This window comes from Chenopodium quinoa, unplaced genomic scaffold (assembly GCF_001683475.1).
Source record: "Chenopodium quinoa cultivar QQ74 unplaced genomic scaffold, ASM168347v1, whole genome shotgun sequence".
NCBI lineage: Eukaryota > Viridiplantae > Streptophyta > Magnoliopsida > Caryophyllales > Amaranthaceae > Chenopodium > Chenopodium quinoa.
This window is the reverse complement of record NW_018742418.1, coordinates 4,915,280-4,940,840: the sequence shown is the minus strand read 5'-3', so window position 1 is coordinate 4,940,840 and position 25,561 is coordinate 4,915,280. Positions and strand designations below refer to the sequence as shown.

Sequence of the window (25,561 nt, the reverse complement as noted above, 5' to 3'; positions counted from 1 at the left end):
GCCTAATCCACGTGCCGTTCCAAGCTTGTGAAATTGGCTCGTGTCGAGTCAGCCATTCTCGTACCATGCCTAGCTAGCCTTCGTGCTTGCCTGGCCTATATCCATCTCTTACTTAGCTAGACTAGGTCATAAGAAAAAATTGTCGCATTGTTCTTTTTTAATATTACAATGATACTCATATTAAGAGAAAAATAACATTATTGGGAACCCCTCTAGAACTTAATAATTGACTAACCTCATTGATTAATTAACATCAGTTCTTATCTTCATTTTGTTCGAGAAAAGGTTGTTTTGGGTCATGTTCGGATTCTATATGTTCCTAGTAGATATCAATTTGCAGATATTTTCACAAAAGGCCTTTCACAAGACTTATTTTTAGATTTCAGATCAAGTTTTAATGTACGACCTCCTCCCGCTATGACTGCGGGGGTGTGATAGATATTATATTATGATAATATTTGTCATAGATTTAGGATATATTATGTATATATTTTGTATCTCTATCGTACTAGGTTTCCTAATGTGATTAGTACCTGTCTTGTAAACGCTTATATATTGATCAATAATACACACTCCAATTTGAGGAGTTTTCCTGAAATCTAACACTATCAGTTTATCGTCACTTCAGTACTTCACCAAATAAGAACATTATTCTTCTCAATAACCTTATTTATACGTGGTGAGTAAGCCATCAATAAACCTCAAAATGCTTTATCATGGAAGATTTTGCATGATGTTTTGCCCACCGCTTATTTGCTTCAGTTGAAAGGTACTCCCGTGGATTCACGGTGTGGGTTTTGCCACTGTTTTCCTGAAACTATTTCGCACTTGTTTCGTGAGTGCTCTTTTACCAGAAGGCTATGGGTAGGTGTTCATTTGTGAATCTTAGGTTTTGAGATTTGGTTTTCTAATGTTATTTCCAAGCTCCTTCGGCCTATGGATTGGTCGAGGTTGGACATCTTCTCTAGTTTTCTTTGCTTGTTGCTACCTTGTCTGTGTATGTATCAGATTCAGAAGGTTACTAGGGCTACAGTTGCCTTTGCTCATAGTTTGCGGGTTTTGCCCGTCGTTGATTTTTGCTTTATTTTTGTTTTTAGTTTGGTTTAGTTTTGTTTGTGCTTTGTAAATTCTCTTTGTTAAAAAAAAAAAAAACAACTATATATATTCTGTTTATATATATTCATTAACTCCATATATGTATTGTAACCTCTGAATTTGTCACACTATGACCAACTACATACGGTGTAATAATAGTGTGACGCATGTGCACAACACATATAAAAATTTGTCTACTTTGTGTTATAATTGTGTGACATCCTTAATTTTGAGGGATAAGGAAAAATTGACTATTGATTAGGGATATATAATATGCATGATTACTCACATGATCAAGAAATCAAACAACACTGACAAGAAAATATACGGACTAATAATAGACGATAAGGTATAATAGATAAAGTCCTAAAAATTACATAAAAAATTGACTTTATTGGAAGACAAAAACAACAATCATACACAATTCAACATACCAAAAAGAACCTTAGTTCCCCTGAAAATTTTCAACAAATTCCATCATATCCTCCTTTATTGAATCCAAATCAATAATTGCAAGATCATTTAATATACTAAGAGCTTGTGCTAACCCTTTCAAGCCTCTGAAGAAGTAATCACGCTTCCTCATACGTCCGCAACCTTGATTTCCTTGACACCCAAGACGGCGGTCTCGGGTGCCATAATTGTAGTCTTCATTATTATCATGTCCATGATTATTATTCGACGAGCTAGAAGAATTATTATCGTATCTTCTCTCCCAATCCATATGAAGCATGTCTTTCATGCACTTGACATGAACCACGGTGCCACGTGTAACGTATGCCCATCCCTTAACTTCCCCTTCATCATTATTATTATTTCCAACTCTCACCATGCTTTGACAATGCAAGCAATCTATGCTTTTAAGCACGGGGAGCAAGGCCGTGTGAGGGAGTTGCATACAACAAGGGTGTAAATAGATAGTATTATGACTAAATATATTATTAGTAGTCAATACATACCTCCACCCTTGTACACTTGTTCCACAAGCGGCACAATTATGTGCCGCTTGTGGTGCTAATATGATACTCTTGTCTAAAACAAAAGGCCCTTGTATGAAAAATGGGTGAGACTTGATTGTAGGGGGAGCGTTGTGACAAGCTTTATGTAAATGAAAGTCGCAATTATTTGTGCATGTATAGCAAGAGCCATACCCCGTTTCCTCACATCCGTCACAGGTGAACACGAATCGATCGCCAAACTCTTTCTCTCTTAGGGAAGGATGTGCGCAGATGTATGCTCCCATTATAGCTAGCTTTGATGTGTTGATCAACCTAACTAGTCAAGATAACAAAAAAAATAAAAAATAAAATAAAATAAAATTAAATGCTAGATTTTTAGTATCGATATGATATTTTTCCAAATTACAATGCATAACTTTTCAAAAAAAAAAAAAAAAAAAAAAAACTCTGTAACATTATTTTTTAGAATCTAGCTACAATAACAACATCGAAGTCTTAATTCAATAATGGGTTAGCTGCATGAAAAATGAACCATCTAATTGGCTGGGGTTAACCAATCCATTTGGATTAGTTTTTTTGGGGAAGGGATGAGATGTGCGGGTGTGTCGTGTGCATGTTTATTTTCATAAAGAAAATTAAAACAAAATAAATGTTTAAACTTGCACATAAACAAGGAATTGAAATGGAAAAATAAAAAATAGGATATACTCGTAATCCGTACAGTATTACTCACCACTAGTTGTATAAAAAAATCTCGTAATAGTTGTTTTCTTCACTTCTTGTCTTACGATATAGAGATTAAATTCGTGCAACGACGAACGTAGTTTCATTGACAAAGTCACAAGGACAAGTCTACTCCAAGTCGTCTAATACTTCTTATAATTTAAATGGGCCCAGCATAATGAGATGTGAGAGTATAAGCGGCCAAATGGGTCAATTACGACCATTGTTATAATTCCTCGAGGCTCATTTATTTCTTTGCATACGGGCTAGTGGAAGGAGTCAAAATACTTCGTATTAAACATATAGTTAAAATGATTTATAATCTAAAGGACTTTTTGTGAAAAACTACCTAATAGAACTTAAATTTTATGAGAAACTACGACCTAATAAAAAAAATATTGTAAGAAACTACCTAACAAATGGTAAAATGTTGTAAGATACTACCTTTGACCGAATTTCCACCGTTGATTAATTTTACGACGTTGATCCATCTTAAAACACCCCCAAATCCACTGTGAGGGTTGGTTTTCAAGGTGGTAATTAAGGTTATTTTCAGGGCGGTTGGAGGATATTCCGAGTTAGTGAGGGTAGATTAGCGCCTCGGGATGGTGGATTAGGGGTTGAAAGGGTGGTTTAGGTGTGGTGGAGGCAATTTCAAGCAAGTTGTGTTAGTTTTGGAAATGAAAATGGTGGTTTCGATAGTGTTTGGAGGTTGGTCAACGGTGAAAATTCGGTATAGGTAGTATTTTATAACATTTTACCTTTTTTTAGGTAGTTTTTTTACAACATTTTACCTTTATTAGGTAGTTTATTACAACATTTTTTTATTAGGTAGTTTCTCACAAAATCTGAGTTTTATTAGATAATTTTTAACAAAAAGTCCTAATCTAAATTACACTGTTAATGTGATAATAGATCGTTGAAGCTTAGCCTTGTAGGTAATTGAAAATTTTCATAAGTTAAACAATTAACCTAAATTCACAGGTATGTCTTTACCCTTATAATATCATCATGACATTATTTTTCATGGAGTATTTTTAACACACGTAGTCACCTACAAAGTAAGGGACAAAAGGTACATACTCACAGTTAGGGCATGCTTGGATTGAGGGTAATATATTAATGGGGTAATAAAAGTCAAATTTGAAAAAACATAAGTAATTAGAGGTGTTGTTGTAGGAGGTATGATGTATTTCGTGCTCAAGTGAATTGTGTGTAGAATGGAACGAGGTATGATTATTATATCATGCTAAATTCTTTAGAAAAAAGTTTGTCTTCAAATTGTGTTGGCCCTTTCAAAATCGAAGTCCATTCACGGCCTAATCCACGTGCCGTTCCAAGCTTGTGAAATTGGCTCGTGTCGAGTCAGCCATTCTCGTACCATGCCTAGCTAGCCTTCGTGCTTGCCTGGCCTATATCCATCTCTTACTTAGCTAGACTAGGTCATAAGAAAAAATTGTCGCATTGTTCTTTTTTAATATTACAATGATACTCATATTAAGAGAAAAATAACATTATTGGGAACCCCTCTAGAACTTAATAATTGACTAACCTCATTGATTAATTAACATCAGTTCTTATCTTCATTTTGTTCGAGAAAAGGTTGTTTTGGGTCATGTTCGGATTCTATATGTTCCTAGTAGATATCAATTTGCAGATATTTTCACAAAAGGCCTTTCACAAGACTTATTTTTAGATTTCAGATCAAGTTTTAATGTACGACCTCCTCCCGCTATGACTGCGGGGGTGTGATAGATATTATATTATGATAATATTTGTCATAGATTTAGGATATATTATGTATATATTTTGTATCTCTATCGTACTAGGTTTCCTAATGTGATTAGTACCTGTCTTGTAAACGCTTATATATTGATCAATAATACACACTCCAATTTGAGGAGTTTTCCTGAAATCTAACACTATCAGTTTATCGTCACTTCAGTACTTCACCAAATAAGAACATTATTCTTCTCAATAACCTTATTTATACGTGGTGAGTAAGCCATCAATAAACCTCAAAATGCTTTATCATGGAAGATTTTGCATGATGTTTTGCCCACCGCTTATTTGCTTCAGTTGAAAGGTACTCCCGTGGATTCACGGTGTGGGTTTTGCCACTGTTTTCCTGAAACTATTTCGCACTTGTTTCGTGAGTGCTCTTTTACCAGAAGGCTATGGGTAGGTGTTCATTTGTGAATCTTAGGTTTTGAGATTTGGTTTTCTAATGTTATTTCCAAGCTCCTTCGGCCTATGGATTGGTCGAGGTTGGACATCTTCTCTAGTTTTCTTTGCTTGTTGCTACCTTGTCTGTGTATGTATCAGATTCAGAAGGTTACTAGGGCTACAGTTGCCTTTGCTCATAGTTTGCGGGTTTTGCCCGTCGTTGATTTTTGCTTTATTTTTGTTTTTAGTTTGGTTTAGTTTTGTTTGTGCTTTGTAAATTCTCTTTGTTAAAAAAAAAAAAAAAACAACTATATATATTCTGTTTATATATATTCATTAACTCCATATATGTATTGTAACCTCTGAATTTGTCACACTATGACCAACTACATACGGTGTAATAATAGTGTGACGCATGTGCACAACACATATAAAAATTTGTCTACTTTGTGTTATAATTGTGTGACATCCTTAATTTTGAGGGATAAGGAAAAATTGACTATTGATTAGGGATATATAATATGCATGATTACTCACATGATCAAGAAATCAAACAACACTGACAAGAAAATATACGGACTAATAATAGACGATAAGATATAATAGATAAAGTCCTAAAAATTACATAAAAAATTGACTTTATTGGAAGACAAAAACAACAATCATACACAATTCAACATACCAAAAAGAACCTTAGTTCCCCTGAAAATTTTCAACAAATTCCATCATATCCTCCTTTATTGAATCCAAATCAATAATTGCAAGATCATTTAATATACTAAGAGCTTGTGCTAACCCTTTCAAGCCTCTGAAGAAGTAATCACGCTTCCTCATACGTCCGCAACCTTGATTTCCTTGACACCCAAGACGGCGGTCTCGGGTGCCATAATTGTAGTCTTCATTATTATCATGTCCATGATTATTATTCGACGAGCTAGAAGAATTATTATCGTATCTTCTCTCCCAATCCATATGAAGCATGTCTTTCATGCACTTGACATGAACCACGGTGCCACGTGTAACGTATGCCCATCCCTTAACTTCCCCTTCATCATTATTGTTTCGGGTGAAAACAATGGGACCTTGCCGAAGGTCCGCTGAAATGGAGAAGGCTGGATTCGGTCCAAGTTATGCTGGGCCGAAGGTTTCCTGCACAGTAAACACACGTAAACTAGCCTCGGGGGTGTTGCCGAGGAAGGCCCCTCCGATGCTAAAGTCAGTACAATGTGTAAGAAGAGGACACTATGCAAGAGAGTTTGTTGCTTGAGGCTTTTATGGAATATATCAGAATATATGAATGAACATATGAATCTATGAATGAATCAGAATCTGAATGTATCAATATTGATGGCTTTTATACCTCATCATACATGGAGAGGTTGGGCCTTAGCCCAATTGGCTTGCTTTGTGGGCTGACCTTTGACTTTAGCACAATTGGAGAGTTGAACCTTGACCTTGGGCTTTTAATTGGATCATTTAGTGCTTAGGCCCAATTGGACTAAATTGGACCCAAACAACTTGCCCCCCAGACCCGATTTGGAAGGATGACGGTTCGGGTTTGATTTAATTCAGAAAAGGAGGGAAGTAAATGATTTAATTAATCCAAAAATTTGAATTTAAACCGTAATTAATGAGATAACGACGGTTAAGGCAGATGATTGTGGAAGTTGGACGGATAATGGGCAGTTTAATCACAAGATCATGTGTTTAACGGTTACTTAGTGGAGTATTTAAGAGAAATTAAAACGCAGACTCCTCGTATCCCATTCCTGGAGATATAAACAGAGGCGCGTCATCTCTCCTCACTTATTCACCAACACAAACCCAGAATTCTCGAGAGAGAAACCAAGAACCCGCATCAAAACTTCGCAAATTCCCCGAGCATTAAGCTTAGAAACTGAGACTTGCCACTACGAACTCGTAAATCGGCAACTTTCGCTTCAGATTAAGGTAAATTCCTTTGATTTCAGTGTATTTTTCTTCGAATTCGAACTCCTTCCCCTTTTCTTTCGACTTTTTTCTTCGAAATAATCAATGGCAAGAGGAGTTAGAGGTAGAGCCCGTGCTCCAAGAAGAGCAAGGCCGATTCCCGATCCTAGGAACAGGATTGGGACCTGGAATGGACAAAGGCCAGAGTCTGACCCTGCTGAAGGGATTAGGGCGACTCCCCTTTCCTCGGCTCCTCCTCAGAGAACGGAGGAGCCGAGCGCTTCTAGACGGGATGATGAAGTTCCCGCTGTCCTTTGGGATATCCTCCCCGGGTTTTCAGAATGGGAGAATGCCGAAGTTGCTTCGGCCATGATAAAGAACCGCCCCTACCCATGGTGGGTGGAGAATGCCGATCAATATCGATTTGCCGAGCAAATTGAGTTGCATTACGGCATTTTTGAAGCTGATGGGTATTGGTGCCGAATGCCCTCGGCATCCGATAGAATCCATCGTCCACCCCCGGGGTATGTGGGGGTGTACACAAGACAGCTTCAGTACGGGCTGAGGTTCCCTTTGGACGTATTCGTCCGAGACTTGCTGATCCATTACAACATCTCTCTATGTCAGTTAACTCCCACCAGCATCCGAAGGGTGATGACATACTTATGGGTCTGCAAGTTCTTCAAGTATGTGCCGAACCTGCACTGCTTCAAAAAGCTCCATCGGCTAGTGCCAAATATTCAAAGTGGGCACGGAAGCCATGGTTCTGGGTGGTACCGGATTGAGTCCCGGCCCCAGTACCTAACCATGTGGCCAAACGACTCTTCAGACAAGGACTGGAGAGGTCAATGGATTTGGGTTAGGGCACCCACAGATCCGGGCCACCCTTGCGTCTTCAGTGCTCCCCGGTACCTCGCTGAGCCTGATCCCGAAATGGGAAGTCTAGGTCCCCCCGCAGATAACGGGGCGGATCCGAACCTTGATCAGCAACATATCTTCGGCAAGCTGCCGAACCGGGGGGGCAGTGGCCGAATGCAGCATATCCCGGAGACTTGGCTCCCCGATACGCATTACGTTTTCCAAGAGAACATGCTAGCAGCTGTTGGCCTCAGCCGAAAGTTTAAGGATGGTAAGCTTCTTCGGCTGGGGCCGAGGCTTTTTAACTATCTCTTTTTCTTCTCTCGCTTCGCTTTTTTATGCTGTGCCAACCTATCTGAACTAACCTTTCCCCTTTCCTTTTTCAGAGCGGGACGAGACCAACGTTGGCATTAACTACGCTCGTCTTGGTGTCAACCGAGAACGAGTTGTAACTGAACGGGCCCCGTCTATCACTGAGCCGAGGCATAGGGAAGTTCATCTAGACTCTTCCCACTTCCAAATTGAGGATGTTGCTCTGTATCAGAGGCAGAAGCCTTGGTGGAGGAAGAGAGACCCCTGGTTTCAGCTGCTGGACGAAGAAGCTGAAGCTGCCCGTACAGCCGAAGAGGTTGCACGGGTTCTCGAAGCTTGCGAAGGAGGAGAAGGGTCCTCCAGAGCTGCTAAAGCAGAAGCTGCAGCTAGAGCAGCTGAAGAAGACGAGGCTTTGCTGAAGACCTCGGTGAGCTTTCAGACTTAACTTTGTCTTTCTTTTTTCTTTTCTTTTTTTTTTTTTTTTTCTTTCTTTTTTTTTTCTTTTTTTTTTTTTTTTTTACTCACATTCTTCCTCCCCCCTGTCTGTTACAGTCTGAAGAGAGTAACAGACATAGAGAAGGGAAAGCTCCTGTTCGTCCCGAAGACCAAATACAAGGAGAGTCTTCAGACTCAGATATGGACGAGCAGCCCCTTCTGAAAAGGCGCCGAAGGATGGCCATCATCGGCCCTCATGACTTTCAGCGGAGGCCGATGACCATCGGCGTTGCAATAAGGGAACCCGAGGAAGGCAATGGATCGCCGAGGGTTCCCCGGCCACCACCCCAATCACCTCAAAAGACCCCTCCGCCACCTCCTGAGATGGAGGTGGATCAGAGAACTCCCGAATCTAAGGGAGCGGTCCAAGAAGAAATTAAGGCGAGTGCTGCTGAGCACGAAAACAAGGATGCCGTGATGTCCAGTGCTGAGGGCTTCACGGCAGACATCGCAAGAGAGGTTGAGGCTTTCGTCCTCACCCCTGAAGAAGAGGAGGTCATAGTAATTGACTCCTCTGAGAAGGATGATGCTGAGCCATCCAAAGCTAATCAAGCTCCATCGTCATCCTTCCCTTCCTTCCAGACTCTGCAATCTGGAGAAATGGGTTTCTCGGCCCCCCGAATTCCAATCCCAGACCACATCTGGGACCTCATATGGGGTCAGAACCGAGAAGGAGCTGCAGCCTACTTCGGCGATTTTGCTGGCATGTCCGAAGTAGATAGGGCAAGGATCTGGTCGCTGAAGGCCACTGCTGGGATGGGCGAATCCAGCAGATCAGTTCCTGACCCAGCCAGGTCTAACCAACTGCTGATGATGCAGGTAATTTTCCTTGTCTTCATTTCCTCTGAAATTCAGCTCTATTTTTATTATTATAAATATATATTTTTTTTTTGTCTTCCTGTTTTCAGTTCGTGCACAATCAGACTCTCACTGTAGAGCTGATAGATACCCTACAAGATAGGGTAGACGCTGCTGTGCACGACAAGAAGGTTGCTGAAGAGGAATTAAAGCTTGCTAAGCTGAAGCAAGTAGCAGCTGAAGAGAAGCAGCAGAAGGGTGAGGAGTATGAGAAAAGAGCTGCTGAAGCCCTCAAAACCTTCTGCGACGCTATGGAGAAGGAAGTTTTTCCCCCACTGATGGAAGGGGAAAAATTCCTCCAGGAGCATATGGGAGTGGACGTCTCCAAATTCAAGGCTGCTGTTGAGAGCCGTATTCAGGAAGGAGCTGCTGCACAAGCTGAAGTGCAGCAACGTCTAGAAGCTCTTGAAGCCAGCCGAATGGCTGCTGAAGAGCTGCTCCAGGCCAAAGATATCCAACTCTCAGAGGCTGCTGCTGCTGCCGAAGCTCAGAGAGCTAAACTCCATGAGGCTGAGGATCAACTGATGACCAAAAAAGTTGAAGTGGCCCAAGCTCAAACAAAGGCTTCCCAAGTTCAGCAGGAGCTGAATGAGCTGAAAGGTTCCTCCTCCAAGCTCGCTGATGAGCTGAAGAAATCCAAGGAAGACTTGGAGGAGACCTAGAAGAAGCTGGCTGATGCTGAGGCTCTACTCAAAGTCCGTGTCTATACCCAAGAGGAATATAAGATGGGTTTCAGAAACGGGTTCAGAGTATGCCGAAGAGTCTGCCTTCATGCTGAACCGAAGCTGGACTGGTCTAAATGTGCTGAATGGGTCCAGAATCCCGAAGACCCTCATATGAAGTATGCAACTCCAGTCGAAGCTGAAATTCTTAAGGCTGAGGAAGCCGAAGAGGAAGCTGAGAGAATGGAGTTGGAAGCTGAACAGAGGGAAAGGGAGGCTCGGCAGAGTGCAAAGCCCGCTTCTTCTGCTGCTGGGGCTGAGGCCACCATGGGGCTCAACGCTGATCAGTCTGATCCTCAGGCTGAAGCATAGGAACTCGGGCAGTCGTCTTCAGAATCTTGCGGTTCATCATGTGCTTAACTTTAGACTTGCCGCTTTCTGAATTTTTTGCCTTGTTTTTTGCTTCAGCTTGCCTTGTCGTACAAAAGTTTATTTATTTTTTTGCTTATGTACGTATTTCGGCAGCTGTTACTTTCCGCTTGTGGGCGGCTGCTGATACAGTTTAATTGAACTTGTAGCTCAATTTCTGAGCATGAATTATTAATCTGATGCTCTTTTCTTCAGTTGCTTTGTTTTTGAATGCTTTACTGTTTCTGTTTTTTCAATTCTGCCGTACATACTTGCACTGAGAGTGCTTCTTGCCCCCCAGAAATTGAAGTATGACTTCAGCTGAATAAGCAATTTCTTTACTTCTTCAAAATGGGTATCCGAAACACAGGGCCAACTGAAGGCAATGCTTCTGGGATACAAGTCTTACTGAAGATTGACTTCATCTGAAAGTTGGATATCCGAAACACAGGGCCAACTGAAGGCAATGCTTTGGATATTAGCTTTCTGGGATACAAGGCTCAGTTAAGGCAATATCCCAGAATTGTCCATGGACTCATGTCTTTGGAGAACAAGTCTTACTGAAGTTTGACTTCAGCTGAAAGACCAGTGTTCTTTAAAAAGACGCATATCCGAAACACAGGGCCAACTGAAGGCAATGTTTCGAATAATGGCTTTCTGGGATACAAGGCTCAGTTAAGGCAATATCCCAGAATTGTCCATGGACTAATGTCTTTGGAGAACAAGTCTTACTGAAGTTTGACTTCAGCTGAAAGACCAGTGTTCTTTAAAAAGACGCATATCCGAAACACAGGGCCAACTTAAGGCAATGTTTCGGATAATGGCTCTCTGGGATACAAGGCTCAGTTAAGGCAATATCCCAGAATTGTCCATGGACTCATGTCTTTGGAGAACAAGTCTTACTGAAGTTTGTCTTCAGCTGAAAGACCAGTGTTCTTTAAAAAGACGAGTTTTGTCAGCAATCTGAAACCCAGTTACCCGAAGGCGAAGGTTTCAGACGAGGCTGAATAAAAAACCCTTAAAGAGTAGATAGAACAAAGAAAATTTTGAAAGGATAAAAAGTTGTAATAATTTATATAAATGGCGGCTCCAAGGCCTTTCATTAGTTCAAAATGTACTTACAAAGATTATTCTGCTCCGAAAGGTTTACACATGGTATTTTTTCAGTACATCAGCGTTCTAGTGATTTTTCAACTCAGTTCCATCCAACTGCCGAAGTCGGTATGTCCCTGGCTGAAGCTCATCATAAATTTCATAAGGTCCTTCCCATGCAGCTGAGAGTTTCCCATGGATTCGGCCTTTCTGAACTGCAGCAGCATTCCGAAGGACAAGGTCTCCAATTTTGAGAGGCCTTGCATGGACCCTTCGGTTATAAAATTTGCTGATTCTCTGCTTATAGGCGGCCATTCTATCTCGGGCTGAGTCTCTTACTTCGTCGAGGAAATCGAGAGATTCCCTCATCCGTCGCTCATTCTCAGCCGAGAAGTGGTGCACTCGAAGGCTCTCAGAGCCAATTTCCACTGGAAGGACGGCTTCGGCACCATACACCAGTTCAAAAGGTGAGTGGCCCGTTGCCTCTTTTTCAGTTTTCCGAAGGGACCAAAGGGTTCCAGGGAGCTCCTCTAGCCATTTGGACTTTTGATCTTCCACCCTCTTCTTGAGGGCATTTAAGATCTGTTTATTTGCAGCTTCGGCTTGTCCGTTACTTTGCGGGTGGCATACCGCTGAATATGACAGTCTGATGCCGAACTGATCTGTATACCGCTTCAGCGGTAAGTTATCAAATTGCCTCCCATGATCGAAGACAAATACTCTCGAGATGCCAAAGCGAGTGATGATATTCTGCCAGATAAATTTTCTGACAGTTTGCTCTGTAATGTTCGAGGCTGCTTCGGCCTCGATCCATTTACTGAAGTAGTCGACACCAACTATCAGCCATTTTTTCTGGTACACAGCCTCTGGAAATGGTCCCAGTATATCCAGTCCCCATTGGGCAAACGGGAGTGGATTAAGGATCGGCTGAAGATCCCTTGCTGGCTGATGGATAACTGGAGCGTATTTTTGACATTTTTCGCATTTCCGAACCAGCTCCTTAGCATCTGCGATCATGGTGGGCCAGTAATATCCAGCCCTCAATGCCTTGTGGGCTAAGGTTCTTCCCCCAATGTGGTTCCCACAGATGCCGAGGTGAATCTCCCGTAGGATATAATCTGCATCTGTTGGTCCCACGCATTTCAGCAATGGGGCTGAGAAGGACTTTTTCAGAAGTTCCCCCCTGAAGACAATGAACCTAGAGCTGGTTCTCTTCATCTTGGAGGCCAAAGATTTATCTTCAGGAGTTTCTCCCCGAAGCTTGAAAGCTAGGATGGGGTCCATCCAACTAGGCTCTGGGTCAGCGCAGCACACTTCAGGTGCTTCGTCGACACTTCTCTCTCGACGCACTTCTACATATACAGATCTGTTCAGCTCGGTAAAAGATGAACTAGCAAGTTTGGAGAGTGCATCGGCTTGAGTATTCTGACCCCTTGGGATCAGCTGAACCTCAAAAGTTTTCAGCTCTGCAATGACTGATTTGATCTTGGCAAGATAAGCTATCATGGAGGGCTCTTTGGCCTCGTAGCTGCCACTGATCTGATATGCAACTAGCTGAGAGTCTGTTTTTAAGCAGACATGATCGGCTTCCAAGGAGATGCACAATTTTAGGCCGGCGATTGCTGCCTCATACTTGGCTTCATTGTTCGAGGCCTTAAAAGAAAACTTTAGTGCATACTCAAAGGATTTGCCTTCAGGAGAAGTTATCACTACTCCTGCCCCCGAACCGTTTTCGGTGGAAGATCCATCCGTAAACACGGTCCAGACTTTCTTTTCACTGTCTAGCGCTTCTTGGTATGAGCATTCGGCCAAGAAATCCGCTAGAGCTTGAGCCTTAATGGCAGCCCTCGGACGGTAGCTGATGCTGAATTCGGTGAGCTCAAAAGCCCACTTGGCTAGCCTACCAGATTTTTCAACCTTGCCGAGAACTTTTTCCAACGGCTGATCAGTTAAGACCACTATCTGATGGCAATCAAAATAGGGCCTCAGCTTCCGAGCAGCTACTACTACCGCGAAAGCAACTTTCTCGAGTAGAGGATAGCGAGTCTCGGCATCCGTCAGTGTATGACTGACGAAGTAGATCGGTTGCTGACTCTTACTCTCTTCCTTCAGCAATACTGCGCTGATGGTGGCTGGGCTAACGGCCACATATAGGTACAAAGTTTCTCCTTCAGCTGGGCTAGCCAGCGTTGGGAGTTGAGCCAGATGCTCCCGAAGCTGTTTAAAGGCGTCTTTTTGCTCTTCCTCCCAAACGAGCTCTTTTGTTTTCGGGAGTTTCAGGGCTTTGAAGAAAGGTAACCCCTTATCCGAAGCTCTGGAAATGAACCTCGAGAGGGCTGCCATTCTTCCGGTGAGCCGCTGAACATCCCGCTTCGTTTTCGGCTCAGGAAGGTCGAGCGCCGCTTTGACTTTAGAGGGATTGGCATCAATCCCCCTTTTGCTGACCATGAACCCAAGGAATTTCCCTGACTTCACGCCGAAGACACACTTCTTCGGATTCAGCTTCATTTGATGCTTTCTCAAGGTGGCGAAAGTTTCAGCCAGGTCCTTTACATGGTCCTCTAGTTTTTTGCTTTTGACGATCGAATCGTCAACATAGACTTCCATGTTTCGGCCCTTTTGATCGGCGAAAACTTGATCCACCAGCCTTTGATAGGTTGCCCCCGCATTTTTCAATCCGAAGGGCATCATTTTGTAATTGTACACCCCAGCGTTTGTGACGAATGCTGTCTTTGCTCGATCGTCGGGGTGCATAAAGATCTGATGATACCCCGAGAATGCGTCCATGAAACTAAGCAAGGCATGGCCACTTGTCGAATCGACTAGCTGATCGATCCTCGACAAGGGATAGAAATCCTTTGGACAAGCCTTATTTAGGTTCGTGAAGTCAACGCACATCCTCCAGGTACCATTGGGCTTCTGAACCATCACCACATTTGCCAGCCATTCTGGATATTGGCAAGGTTCGATGAATCCTGCCTCCAATAATTTTTTGACCTCGGCTGCGATGTCTCGGTTCTTATTGGCGGAGTAATTCCGCTTCTTTTGCTTAACTGGTCGACACGTCGGGTCAACATTAAGCTTATGGGAGATGAGGTCTGAACTTATCCCGGGCATATCAGCTGCCGAGAAAGCAAACACATCTCTGTTATCCCGAAGGAGCTGAATAAGTTCACAACGGGTGTTCGGATCAAGGTCCATCCCGATTGCTACACATTTCTCACCGTCTCCTTCGGCCAACTCAACTGTTTCAGTCTGTTGGTCCATGTCCATTGCCGATGGACTGGACTCTTCAGAATCTGGCCTGCTGCCAATGTCAGCAGGTGTCCCAGTCTTTTTGTTCTTCGGCTGGCTCTCTGAGTCTTGCGGCTCAGCTGAAGAGCTAGCCTTTTCCCTTTCGGGCCCTTTTTCTCTGGGCGCAGATCCTTGGGCCGAAGCACTTAGGCCTTTTGGATTTTTTGTGCTTGGCTCTCTTTCTTTCTCCTCCTCATCCTTGTCGTCATCTGGGCGACTACTGGATGGCTTGAGGTAGTTGCACCTTCGGGCGTCCTTTTGGTTGCCCTGTATCCTTTCGGGGAAGCCGGCGTCTGAGACGTAAATCATCAGCTGATGATAAGTTGAGACGACCCCTTGGATCTCGTGAATTATGGGTCTCCCCAAAATCACGTTGTACACTGAAGGAGCGTCGATGACCAAAAATTCAATCATGACGTTCCGGGCTGCCTCATCGCAACCGATGGTGACAGGAAGTGTCACCTTCCCATCTGGATAAGTTGAAGCCCCATTGAACCCGGATACCGGGTAGGGTACCGGCGTAAGGTGCTTGGGCTTCAGCTTAATTTGATTGTAGGCCTTTCGGAACAGAATGTTTGCTCCACTGCCACCGTCAACAAGGACCTTACTGACGTCGTGGTTGGCCACCGTGGCGATGATCACCAACGGATCCTCGTGAGGGAACGTAATCCCCCGGCAGTCGGCGGCTGTGAACGTCATGTTCGGCACCGGCGACTGGGGAGATTGAATGTCAGCGTTGTTCACCTGGTGAGTCAAAGCTCTAAGGTGGCGCTTGTGCTCCCTCCGAGAGTATATTCCTCCCGAGATAACATTGATCGGAGGGAATTTCCCCTCCGGCTTTTTACTGTTTTTCCGGGGGAAGTCGAGGTCCTGCCGAGGGTCCTTTGCTGACCTCTCGGATTCTTTTTTCTCGCGGTGATCCGCGATGTATTTTTTCAAGTATCCCTTCCGGACCATGTCCTCTATCTGGTCCTTCAGTTGGATACACTCCTCAGTGTTGTGTCCCGAAGACTCGTGGAACTCGCACCACTGATTTTTATTTTTTCGCTGATACCACTCTGGGAGTGGTCTCGGCTTTCGGTAACTCTGCTCCTCCTTCGTCACGCTGTAAATTTTGGCGCGTGGAAGAGAGAGCGGAGTGTAGGACTCGTATCTGCCTGTGAATGAGGCAGATCTTTCCTTCTTTGGGTCGATGGCCAAAGATTGCTCCGGGGCCTTTGACTTTCCCTTTGCCTTATGGCCTTAGCCTTCAGACAAGGGTATTTGTCTCTGTTTCCCTCCCCCGAATTGAGACTGGGTTTTCGCTTTGTTCCATTCTTCGGCTCGGATGAACTTATCCGAAGCATTAAGAGCTTCCTCCAAGGTCTGCGGGGTATGCATGACCATGAAGTCTAGGAACTTTCCGGGCTGAAGGCCATTCTGCATTGTGAAAACGGCTAGCCCCTGGTCCAGCTGGGAGACGCTTGATGACTCGTTACTGAAACGGGTCAGGTAGTCTCGGAGGCTTTCGGTTTCCCCCTGTTGCAGACTCATGAGCTCTGCGGTAGTCTTCTCTCGGCGGTTTTCCGTGGAAAACTTGCTCCTGAACTTGGAGGACAGATCATCCCACCCTGTTACGGAGCCTTGCCTTACTCCCTTGGAGATCCACGCTTGCGCGACCCCCTTGAGAGTGGTTGGGAAATATTTGCACCAAGTCGCCTCGGATCTGGGGCAAAGATGCATATGAGTCTCATACGAGGCCACGTGATCCTTCGGATCCGTGGTCCCGTCATATGTGATGTGCGACGGTATTTTAACCGTGGGTACGCGCTCTTCCAGTATCCATTGCTCGAATGGTGAACTGGCGGGTAGCATAACGGCCTTGCCCTTGTTCCTGGCCGAAGGGACCGCGCTCCGCCCTCTTAGAGAGGTAGGAGTGGTTTTCGTCCCTGGCTGGGAAGTCTGGGCCTCGGCTGCAGGGAACGAGAGGCGACTGCGCACGCTCGGTTCCTTGCCGCCGAGTCGGTCAAGGACGCTTCTGCGAACAGTCTCAGGTTCTCGGTGAGTAGATTCCGGCCGAGAAGCTGAGCTGCTGCTCTTATGCGCTTCTGGTCTTGAGGATGAGGATCCTTTTAAAAATTGAGGGTTCTTTTTCCTCTGTTTTTCATTTTTCCAGGAATCCTCCTCCCACTCTTCCAGTTCCCGGAAGGAAGGAAGCTTCCCACCATCATGGTCTAACTTCCTCCGCTGATGCCGGGTATGCGGAGGAGTTCGATCACGAGGTGGTGGCTTATTTTGTGCCCTCATCGCCTCCATGAGTACTGCCAGCGCTCTTGCCACCTCTTCCGAGCTGGGCCCCGTCAAAGGGGTCCTCGGCCGAGTGTGGGAATGAGCGCGCGCAGCCGATGGTTGGCTTTGGGACACTGAATGTGTCCTATGATCGGACTCACCCCTGCTAGACCGAGAGTGACCCGGCCTATAATGAGAGTCATGAATTACGGGAGATAGGGAATCCTCCTTGTATGATCCTCCCCCCGAGCCGGCACCCTTGGGAGAGTTCCGGTCCGGCGAGGGTGATGGTGTAGGGGTTTTAGGCTTTTCGCCCGCTCCTTGACGGAGGCTTTTGCTCTTGCGGTTCTTAGCCATTGCTGCTAAGATAATTGCAAGATGATCTTGGTTAGGAATTTGGCTTAAAGATTTTTGAAACTCTTCCCCACAGACGGCGCCAAATTGTTTCGGGTGAAAACAATGGGACCTTGCCGAAGGTCCGCTGAAATGGAGAAGGCTGGATTCGGTCCAAGTTATGCTGGGCCGAAGGTTTCCTGCACAGTAAACACACGTAAACTAGCCTCGGGGGTGTTGCCGAGGAAGGCCCCTCCGATGCTAAAGTCAGTACAATGTGTAAGAAGAGGACACTATGCAAGAGAGTTTGTTGCTTGAGGCTTTTATGGAATATATCAGAATATATGAATGAACATATGAATCTATGAATGAATCAGAATCTGAATGTATCAATATTGATGGCTTTTATACCTCATCATACATGGAGAGGTTGGGCCTTAGCCCAATTGGCTTGCTTTGTGGGCTGACCTTTGACTTTAGCACAATTGGAGAGTTGAACCTTGACCTTGGGCTTTTAATTGGATCATTTAGTGCTTAGGCCCAATTGGACTAAATTGGACCCAAACAATTATTATTATTTCCAACTCTCACCATGCTTTGACAATGCAAGCAATCTATGCTTTTAAGCACGGGGAGCAAGGCCGTGTGAGGGAGTTGCATACAACAAGGGTGTAAATAGATAGTATTATGACTAAATATATTATTAGTAGTCAATACATACCTCCACCCTTGTACACTTGTTCCACAAGCGGCACAACTATGTGCCGCTTGTGGTGCTAATATGATACTCTTGTCTAAAACAAAAGGCCCTTGTATGAAAAATGGGTGAGACTTGATTGTAGGGGGAGCGTTGTGACAAGCTTTATGTAAATGAAAGTCGCAATTATTTGTGCATGTATAGCAAGAGCCATACCCCGTTTCCTCACATCCGTCACAGGTGAACACGAATCGATCGCCAAACTCTTTCTCTCTTAGGGAAGGATGTGCGCAGATGTATGCTCCCATTATAGCTAGCTTTGATGTGTTGATCAACCTAACTAGTCAAGATAACAAAAAAAATAAAAAATAAAATAAAATAAAATTAAATGCTAGATTTTTAGTATCGATATGATATTTTTCCAAATTACAATGCATAACTTTTCACAAAAAAAAAAAAAAAAAAAAAAAAACTCTGTAACATTATTTTTTAGAATCTAGCTACAATAACAACATCGAAGTCTTAATTCAATAATGGGGTTAGCTGCATGAAAAATGAACCATCTAATTGGCTGGGGTTAACCAATCCATTTGGATTAGTTTTTTTGGGGAAGGGATGAGATGTGCGGGTGTGTCGTGTGCATGTTTATTTTCATAAAGAAAATTAAAATAAAATAAATGTTTAAACTTGCACATAAACAAGGAATTGAAATGGAAAAATAAAAAATAGGATATACTCGTAATCCGTACAGTATTACTCACCACTAGTTGTATAAAAAAATCTCGTAATAGTTGTTTTCTTCACTTCTTGTCTTACGATATAGAGATTAAATTCGTGCAACGACGAACGTAGTTTCATTGACAAAGTCACAAGGACAAGTCTACTCCAAGTCGTCTAATACTTCTTATAATTTAAATGGGCCCAGCATAATGAGATGTGAGAGTATAAGCGGCCAAATGGGTCAATTACGACCATTGTTATAATTCCTCGAGGCTCATTTATTTCTTTGCATACGGGCTAGTGGAAGGAGTCAAAATACTTCGTATTAAACATATAGTTAAAATGATTTATAATCTAAAGGACTTTTTGTGGAAAACTACCTAATAGAACTTAAATTTTATGAGAAACTACGACCTAATAAAAAAAATATTGTAAGAAACTACCTAACAAATGGTAAAATGTTGTAAGATACTACCTTTGACCGAATTTCCACCGTTGATTAATTTTACGACGTTGATCCATCTTAAAACACCCCCAAATCCACTGTGAGGGTTGGTTTTCAAGGTGGTAATTAAGGTTATTTTCAGGGCGGTTGGAGGATATTCCGAGTTAGTGAGGGTAGATTAGCGCCTCGGGATGGTGGATTAGGGGTTGAAAGGGTGGTTTAGGTGTGGTGGAGGCAATTTCAAGCAAGTTATGTTAGTTTTGGAAATGAAAATGGTGGTTTCGATAGTGTTTGGAGGTTGGTCAACGGTGGAAATTCGGTATAGGTAGTATTTTATAACATTTTACCTTTTTTTAGGTTGTTTTTTTACAACATTTTACCTTTATTAGGTAGTTTATTACAACATTTTTTTATTAGGTAGTTTCTCACAAAATCTGAGTTTTATTAGGTAATTTTTAACAAAAAGTCCTAATCTAAATTACACTGTTAATGTGATAATAGATCGTTGAAGCTTAGCCTTGTAGGTAATTGAAAATTTTCATAAGTTAAACAATTAACCTAAATTCACAGGTATGTCTTTATCCTTATAATATCATCATGACATTATTTTTCATGGAGTATTTTTAACACACGTAGTCACCTACAAAGTAAGGGACAAAAGGTACATACTCACAGTTAGGGCATGCTTGGATTGAGGGTAATATATTAATGGGGTAATAAAAGTCAAACTTGAAAAAACATAAGTAATTAGAGGTGTTGTTGTAGGAGGTATGGTGTTTACAAATGAAATAAGGTAGTTGTTCCATGAGGAAAAGAGAGATGAAGGAATTATTATCCTCATAATGAGGGTAATAGTTACACGTACACCCTTCCCCTAGTATAACTATTACCCCCAAAATGAGCCTCTTTTTTTCACCTCATACCTCACCATCACCACATAATTTGTCTTGCAATACAAGCACACCATCATATAATTTGAGGCATCGTCTTGACCCAAATGACTGAACCTTGCGAAAAAAGAAATTGGAACTACATTAGAGCAAATAAAATAAATGTGTTCAAACTAATCTAGGACAAAGTTGAGTATACATATACGAAGTATATACTATTATACTCCGTATGAGTATGACAAAGCTCAAACTTATTGTGATATGCAGTGTCTTTAACAAAACTTTTGGTCTATCTAATACGGTGGTTCACGATCCAATCTGCACAATAACATGTGTCGTACAATTTGTGCCTGTACATATTATGCTTCTGCCGTTTTGTGCCGTGGCACACTTTTTAAAATCTAAGGCTTAAATTAAATACTAAAATTTGTCATTAAGTACCAACGTAAGCTAATATTACCAACTTTACCACTATAATTATTCCATTGACAAGTTGTCATATGAGAGATTGGAACATATTTTTCGTTTGTAGTTGTTTAATTAATTAAAGCACTACTTCGTACTACATTTGTTCGTATCTCTATATAATTATTTAAGGCAAATCAAGAACAAAATCATATCATCCGGTTTTGAAGAATGGAGAATATTTCCGATTTCGTCACCTTATTTTGTTTAATTTATAGAAGTGGGGTGTTTTCGCGCAGCCTATTGTTTGTCGATGTGCCGCTTCATCGTCCAGCAGTAAGTAATTGAGGTGCATAAAATATAGTGTCTCCTTGTGTTTCTATACGACGCTTTATAATGCTGCCCCTTAAACTATGTTACCTATGAATATAATAATTCGGCTTTTGACTATGTTTAGTTCATCTTATTATTGCTCATGTGATAAGATTTGACCTATTATTCTAATCTCATCTAACATGGACTTTTTTTTTTTTTAATCTGATTTGACAAGACCTTGACAATATTTATACGTAGTACACAATTCTGTAAGAAAAAATATTTCAAATGAGGTCTTATTAGATTTATATTAATGTATATTTTCTAAATATGTAATTTTTTTTTAATAATATTTTCATCACAATATTAAAAAATATATAGAGAATATTAAAAATCACAAATAGAACGATAAAGTCTAACCTTATCTTATTTTTTCTTATATAATATAAAGTGAACTTAATTGTTTTTTTTATACTTCGTAATAAGTATTTGATCAAAACAATGTAATAAGGTTCTGAAATAAAGTGAATAAAACATAAGGCGTGTTCCGCAGTAACTTTTAGTGGTTTGAAAAAGTCAAATAAGTTTTAATAAAAAAATTGAGTGTTCAATAATGTAGCGGTGGAGGTTAGTTGTTGGGTTTTTTTTTTCTTCATATTTATAGGTAATATCTAGTCAACCGCTATTATACTATCATTTATACTTAATTATTTATCTACACTACTAACAGTTTGTTGACAACTAATAATTACTCCACAGCTAACAAATAATACCACAGCTAAAAGCTACCTCTATAGATACATTTTGCCGAATATGACCATAGCCCATAGCCAATTGTATTGAATTAATATTTTCAACTTTTTTTTTTATTCTAAACTAAAGAAATATATAATTGGAAAGTAAAAGTGAGATATGGGAATTAAAAATTGAAGCAGTAGACCAAGCCAAGATGTGTAGTTAATTAATACTCCGTAATAAGCTTCATATCTTAATACGAAATATGATAGAGTATAAGCTATAAACACTATTTTTAAAACGGCACGATCAACATAAATTAACAAGTGTAGCCATTATTTTGATAAAGAGTTAGTAGGAGTATAATGATTTAAAGGTGAAGAGTAATAGATGGAATTGGTTTCCCTTTATGTTGTCTCAAAATAATTGGACATACATCACTAATAATATATACTAATTAAATTCTCATCCAATTATTGTATGGGTAATGATTTAATTAATGTTAATATTATCTTACTATATTTGACCATCATTATATTAGTAATTAAGCGTGGTGCATGCATGCATGAGCAGTGAGCTTAATGAGTTCAAGGACGGACTAGTGAAGTACATATAATATAGATAGAGTGAGATAATTAAGTGAGTGTATAGTACGAGTAGTATATAAGGAGTTAATGTATGAACTTTCACATCATGTATTTCTAAGCCATATTTGCCAAAACAAAAGAAAATATAAGAAATACTTAAAGGCTCTTCATTGGTGGTAATCACCAAAGTGTATATCAGTCCATCTCTATCTTAATTATTCTTGACGAACATCATTCACTTTTATTAATCCAGGTATGATGATCTAGATCTTTCTCATTCTTGATGATTCGATATTTTGTTATAATAATATATGATTGCTCTCTCTATTCGGAACTATTAATAATCACAGTTGTACATACACAAACTATTCATTCCAAATTGTTTTACCTCAAAAAAAGTTGTATTTACGTTGAGTTTTCTTTGGAGTAATTCTAATACGTCAAATTGAAACAAAAATATGACCTTTTATTTTGGGACTAAAAAAAAAAAAAGTGACACCTTGAGACCTCAAGTTAGCCTCAAGTTATTTTATTTGTTGTTGATCTGACTAGGACCTTTGTCCAGATTTCGATCATTGATCCCACGTGAGTGACAAGCGACTTCGATTTTTCCTCTTTTCTTCATATAGCTAAACCACCACGTCCAGTTTTCCACCATCTCGACCATGTCTACTACTATCAACCCACCATTCCACCACCATCCAACCCTCTTCATATCGCATGCAAAGTGTTTTTTTTAATAACATGTCAAGTCCTTGCGAACAAAATAAATGCTTAATAAAAATAATTATGTCAAATCCTTTCGAACAAAATAAATGATTTATTTTCTAGCATCATATACAAACAGTTTACTAGCTGTAGGAATAATTGTTGCATTTTAACTCATTTTTCTTAGAAACTTGCTGAAGAACGTTTCCGAACGTTAGATAACCTTTAAAATAGATCTTAAAATGATATTAATTTGGGAATGCATGCCAAAATCATACGTCGATCGGTGTAATTAATGTTTATTTCAAGTTAATACTTCTACTTTTAATAATCTTAACCAACGCCCCCGGAGCGTTCGTTAGTTTTTGTCCTTTTCTATTAAGATATATTTCTTCCGTTTTTAAATACTTGCAACCTACACTGAAAAGTGGGCCTCACATGATTTATTAAACTTAAAATGAGGGTGAGAGATTGTTAGGAGTTAATTTAGTAGGCCATGAGCTTAAAAAAAGGGTTATAGTACAACTTTCCATTAAAAAAAATCCAATTATAGTGTGTTACAAGTATTGTGACATTTTCATTTTAAGAAAGAGTTGTAAGTATTAAAAAACGGAAGAACTACTTCGTAAGTAGTTTTGTGTTCCAGCTCCGTATGCCACATATATTGGATTTGTCACTAGTACGTAAAAAGTATTGATCATATAGTACATACAAGTAACTTAAAATAAAGATTGTGGTTATATTATGTTGGTGTTGGTAACAACTCCACCTAAGATTAGTAACGTATCTAACAAAACTATTCTTTTTCATGATGTTTTATTGGATTATATTATTGTTATGCTCCCTTTTGGTTTGTTTTACATCATTTGTATTCTATTTGATTAATAAACACCAAGGTTAGTTTATGGCTTTATGGCCTTACTTAAGAATTTAAGATTAATTGTGATATCACAATTCACAAACAAAATACCTATGAAACTATGTTACATTGTCGCAAATCTCTCATACTTATCATTAATCATAGTCCTAGGAGTCTAAAGAACATGGTTTGTTCAATACCAGTATGGCCAACACATTTACATTAATATATTTTTTAATTTAGTTGTCGCATTATTAGCTAGTATCCGAAGTACTAATATGATTATTGTTTGTTTTTGGACATAGATAGTGGCAATTAGCTACGCTCAACTACATTCGCGGACTATAATTGTACCATGGGCCATTTCATATGTTGCCAACGTTGTGGTGCTGTAATAATATCAGGTTCTTTAGTGAAAGAAAGCACAAAACGTAAAATCTGCTGGAAATTCTGTAAAATTGTACTAAAAAATGTAGTAGCAGAACTTATAAAAGAGGATTGGAATCACAAAGATACTGCAATGTACTACAGAGGAAGACAAGGCCAAGTGAAAGCACAAATAATGGCAAATAATGTGCCAAATCTTTGTCGAACATGTATTAACAACACCGAGGTTGAGGTTGAGGTTGAGGCTGAGGAGGCTGCTGCTGCCACGAAAAGAGAAGCTAAGGCTGCATTGGTTGTTGCTGCAAGGAAAAGAAAAGCCGAGGATATGGTTGTTGTTGCTGCTGCTGCTGCTGCTGCGGCGGCGGCGAAAAGAGAAGCTGAGACTCGTGCATACTGCCTGATGCTGATGATAGGGTGCTTCATTTGTGTATCAGTGAGTGTTGTTGCGTGTACGTGGTGTTTTATGAGGGGTTGATCATATTATCAATGTCTATAAAGTATGTACTTTCGTGGAAAGTCAGCTAAATGCTATACATGGCCAACAATCTGCACCGATGACTGTTACATACTTAGGTTTTTTTTTTTTTTTTTTTTTTTTTGTTCTATCCAATTCACCCTTTGGGCTAATTCGAATTCAGGGCTCAATTCTGAATGGTTAGGTTTCAATCGCCTCTCAATTATTGTCGTGGGGAATCGAATACACGGTCCTCCCTATCAAGTACATCCCCAATCACCACTGCACCTATAACCAATTGGTTGTTACATACTTAGCTTAATTAATCGGTCTTCTAATTGATCAACTAGCTATTTGTACGTGTATCTCGGTCTAGTTCGACGTTCTCGGTTGTTACTTTAAATATCATTGTAATATGAACAAGTGTTAGATATGTATTTTTCAATTATCTTGAAATCTACTGTATTATTTATACTTCGTCATATTAGCTTAACTTAGTGCAATCGTACCATATGTCATACATGTTATTGCCTTCTTGGCTTCTTGGGTGTAATATTGTTTAACAACTATTGATTATTAATATGAAAGGCATTCAATAAAGTGTTGTTGCTTTTTAATTTATTTATTTTTTCTTTCTCTTTTTGATTTGATAATGTAGAGAAAGACACTAAAGGGGGCAAATATTGTAGACGCGTTTTTATCTCAAGTTTTTAATACCACCTCTCAAAATTTTAACCAACTAAGCTAGTTAATCATCTATAAAGTTTTGTACTATAATTAACCCTATTTAAAAATATATATAGCATTTAACCTCCTCTTTCCGTCCCAATATATAGTTCACGTTTGTGTTTTTTCACGATATTTAAGAAATGGAAGGCAAAAGTTGGTAAATTATATAAAAAAGATA

At 40.6% G+C, this 25,561-nt stretch overlaps 2 protein-coding genes across 3 annotated transcripts; one reads left to right on the top strand and one right to left on the bottom strand.

Annotated features, from left to right (window-relative positions):
- Positions 1-1,433: 1,433 nt before the first annotated feature.
- Positions 1,434-2,936, bottom strand: LOC110710648. 2 transcript variants are annotated; one of them, XM_021888975.1, is made up of 2 exons: positions 2,788-2,936; positions 1,434-2,370 (listed from the first exon to the last, which is right to left on the bottom strand). In XM_021888975.1, the coding sequence occupies exons 1-2, from the start codon at positions 2,882-2,884 to the stop codon at positions 1,541-1,543; spliced, it is 927 nt and encodes a 308-aa protein (XP_021744667.1). In that variant the 5' UTR covers positions 2,885-2,936; the 3' UTR covers positions 1,434-1,540. The 2 variants fall into 2 exon arrangements, with proteins under 2 accessions (XP_021744667.1, XP_021744673.1); XM_021888981.1 differs by having other exon boundaries at positions 1,434-2,366.
- A 19,434-nt stretch (positions 2,937-22,370) lies between these two features.
- Positions 22,371-25,554, top strand: LOC110707192. The gene is made up of 2 exons (XM_021885200.1): positions 22,371-22,499; positions 24,119-25,554. The coding sequence occupies exon 2, from the start codon at positions 24,169-24,171 to the stop codon at positions 24,673-24,675; it is 507 nt and encodes a 168-aa protein (XP_021740892.1). The 5' UTR covers positions 22,371-22,499; positions 24,119-24,168; the 3' UTR covers positions 24,676-25,554.
- The last annotated feature ends 7 nt before the right edge of the window (positions 25,555-25,561 follow it).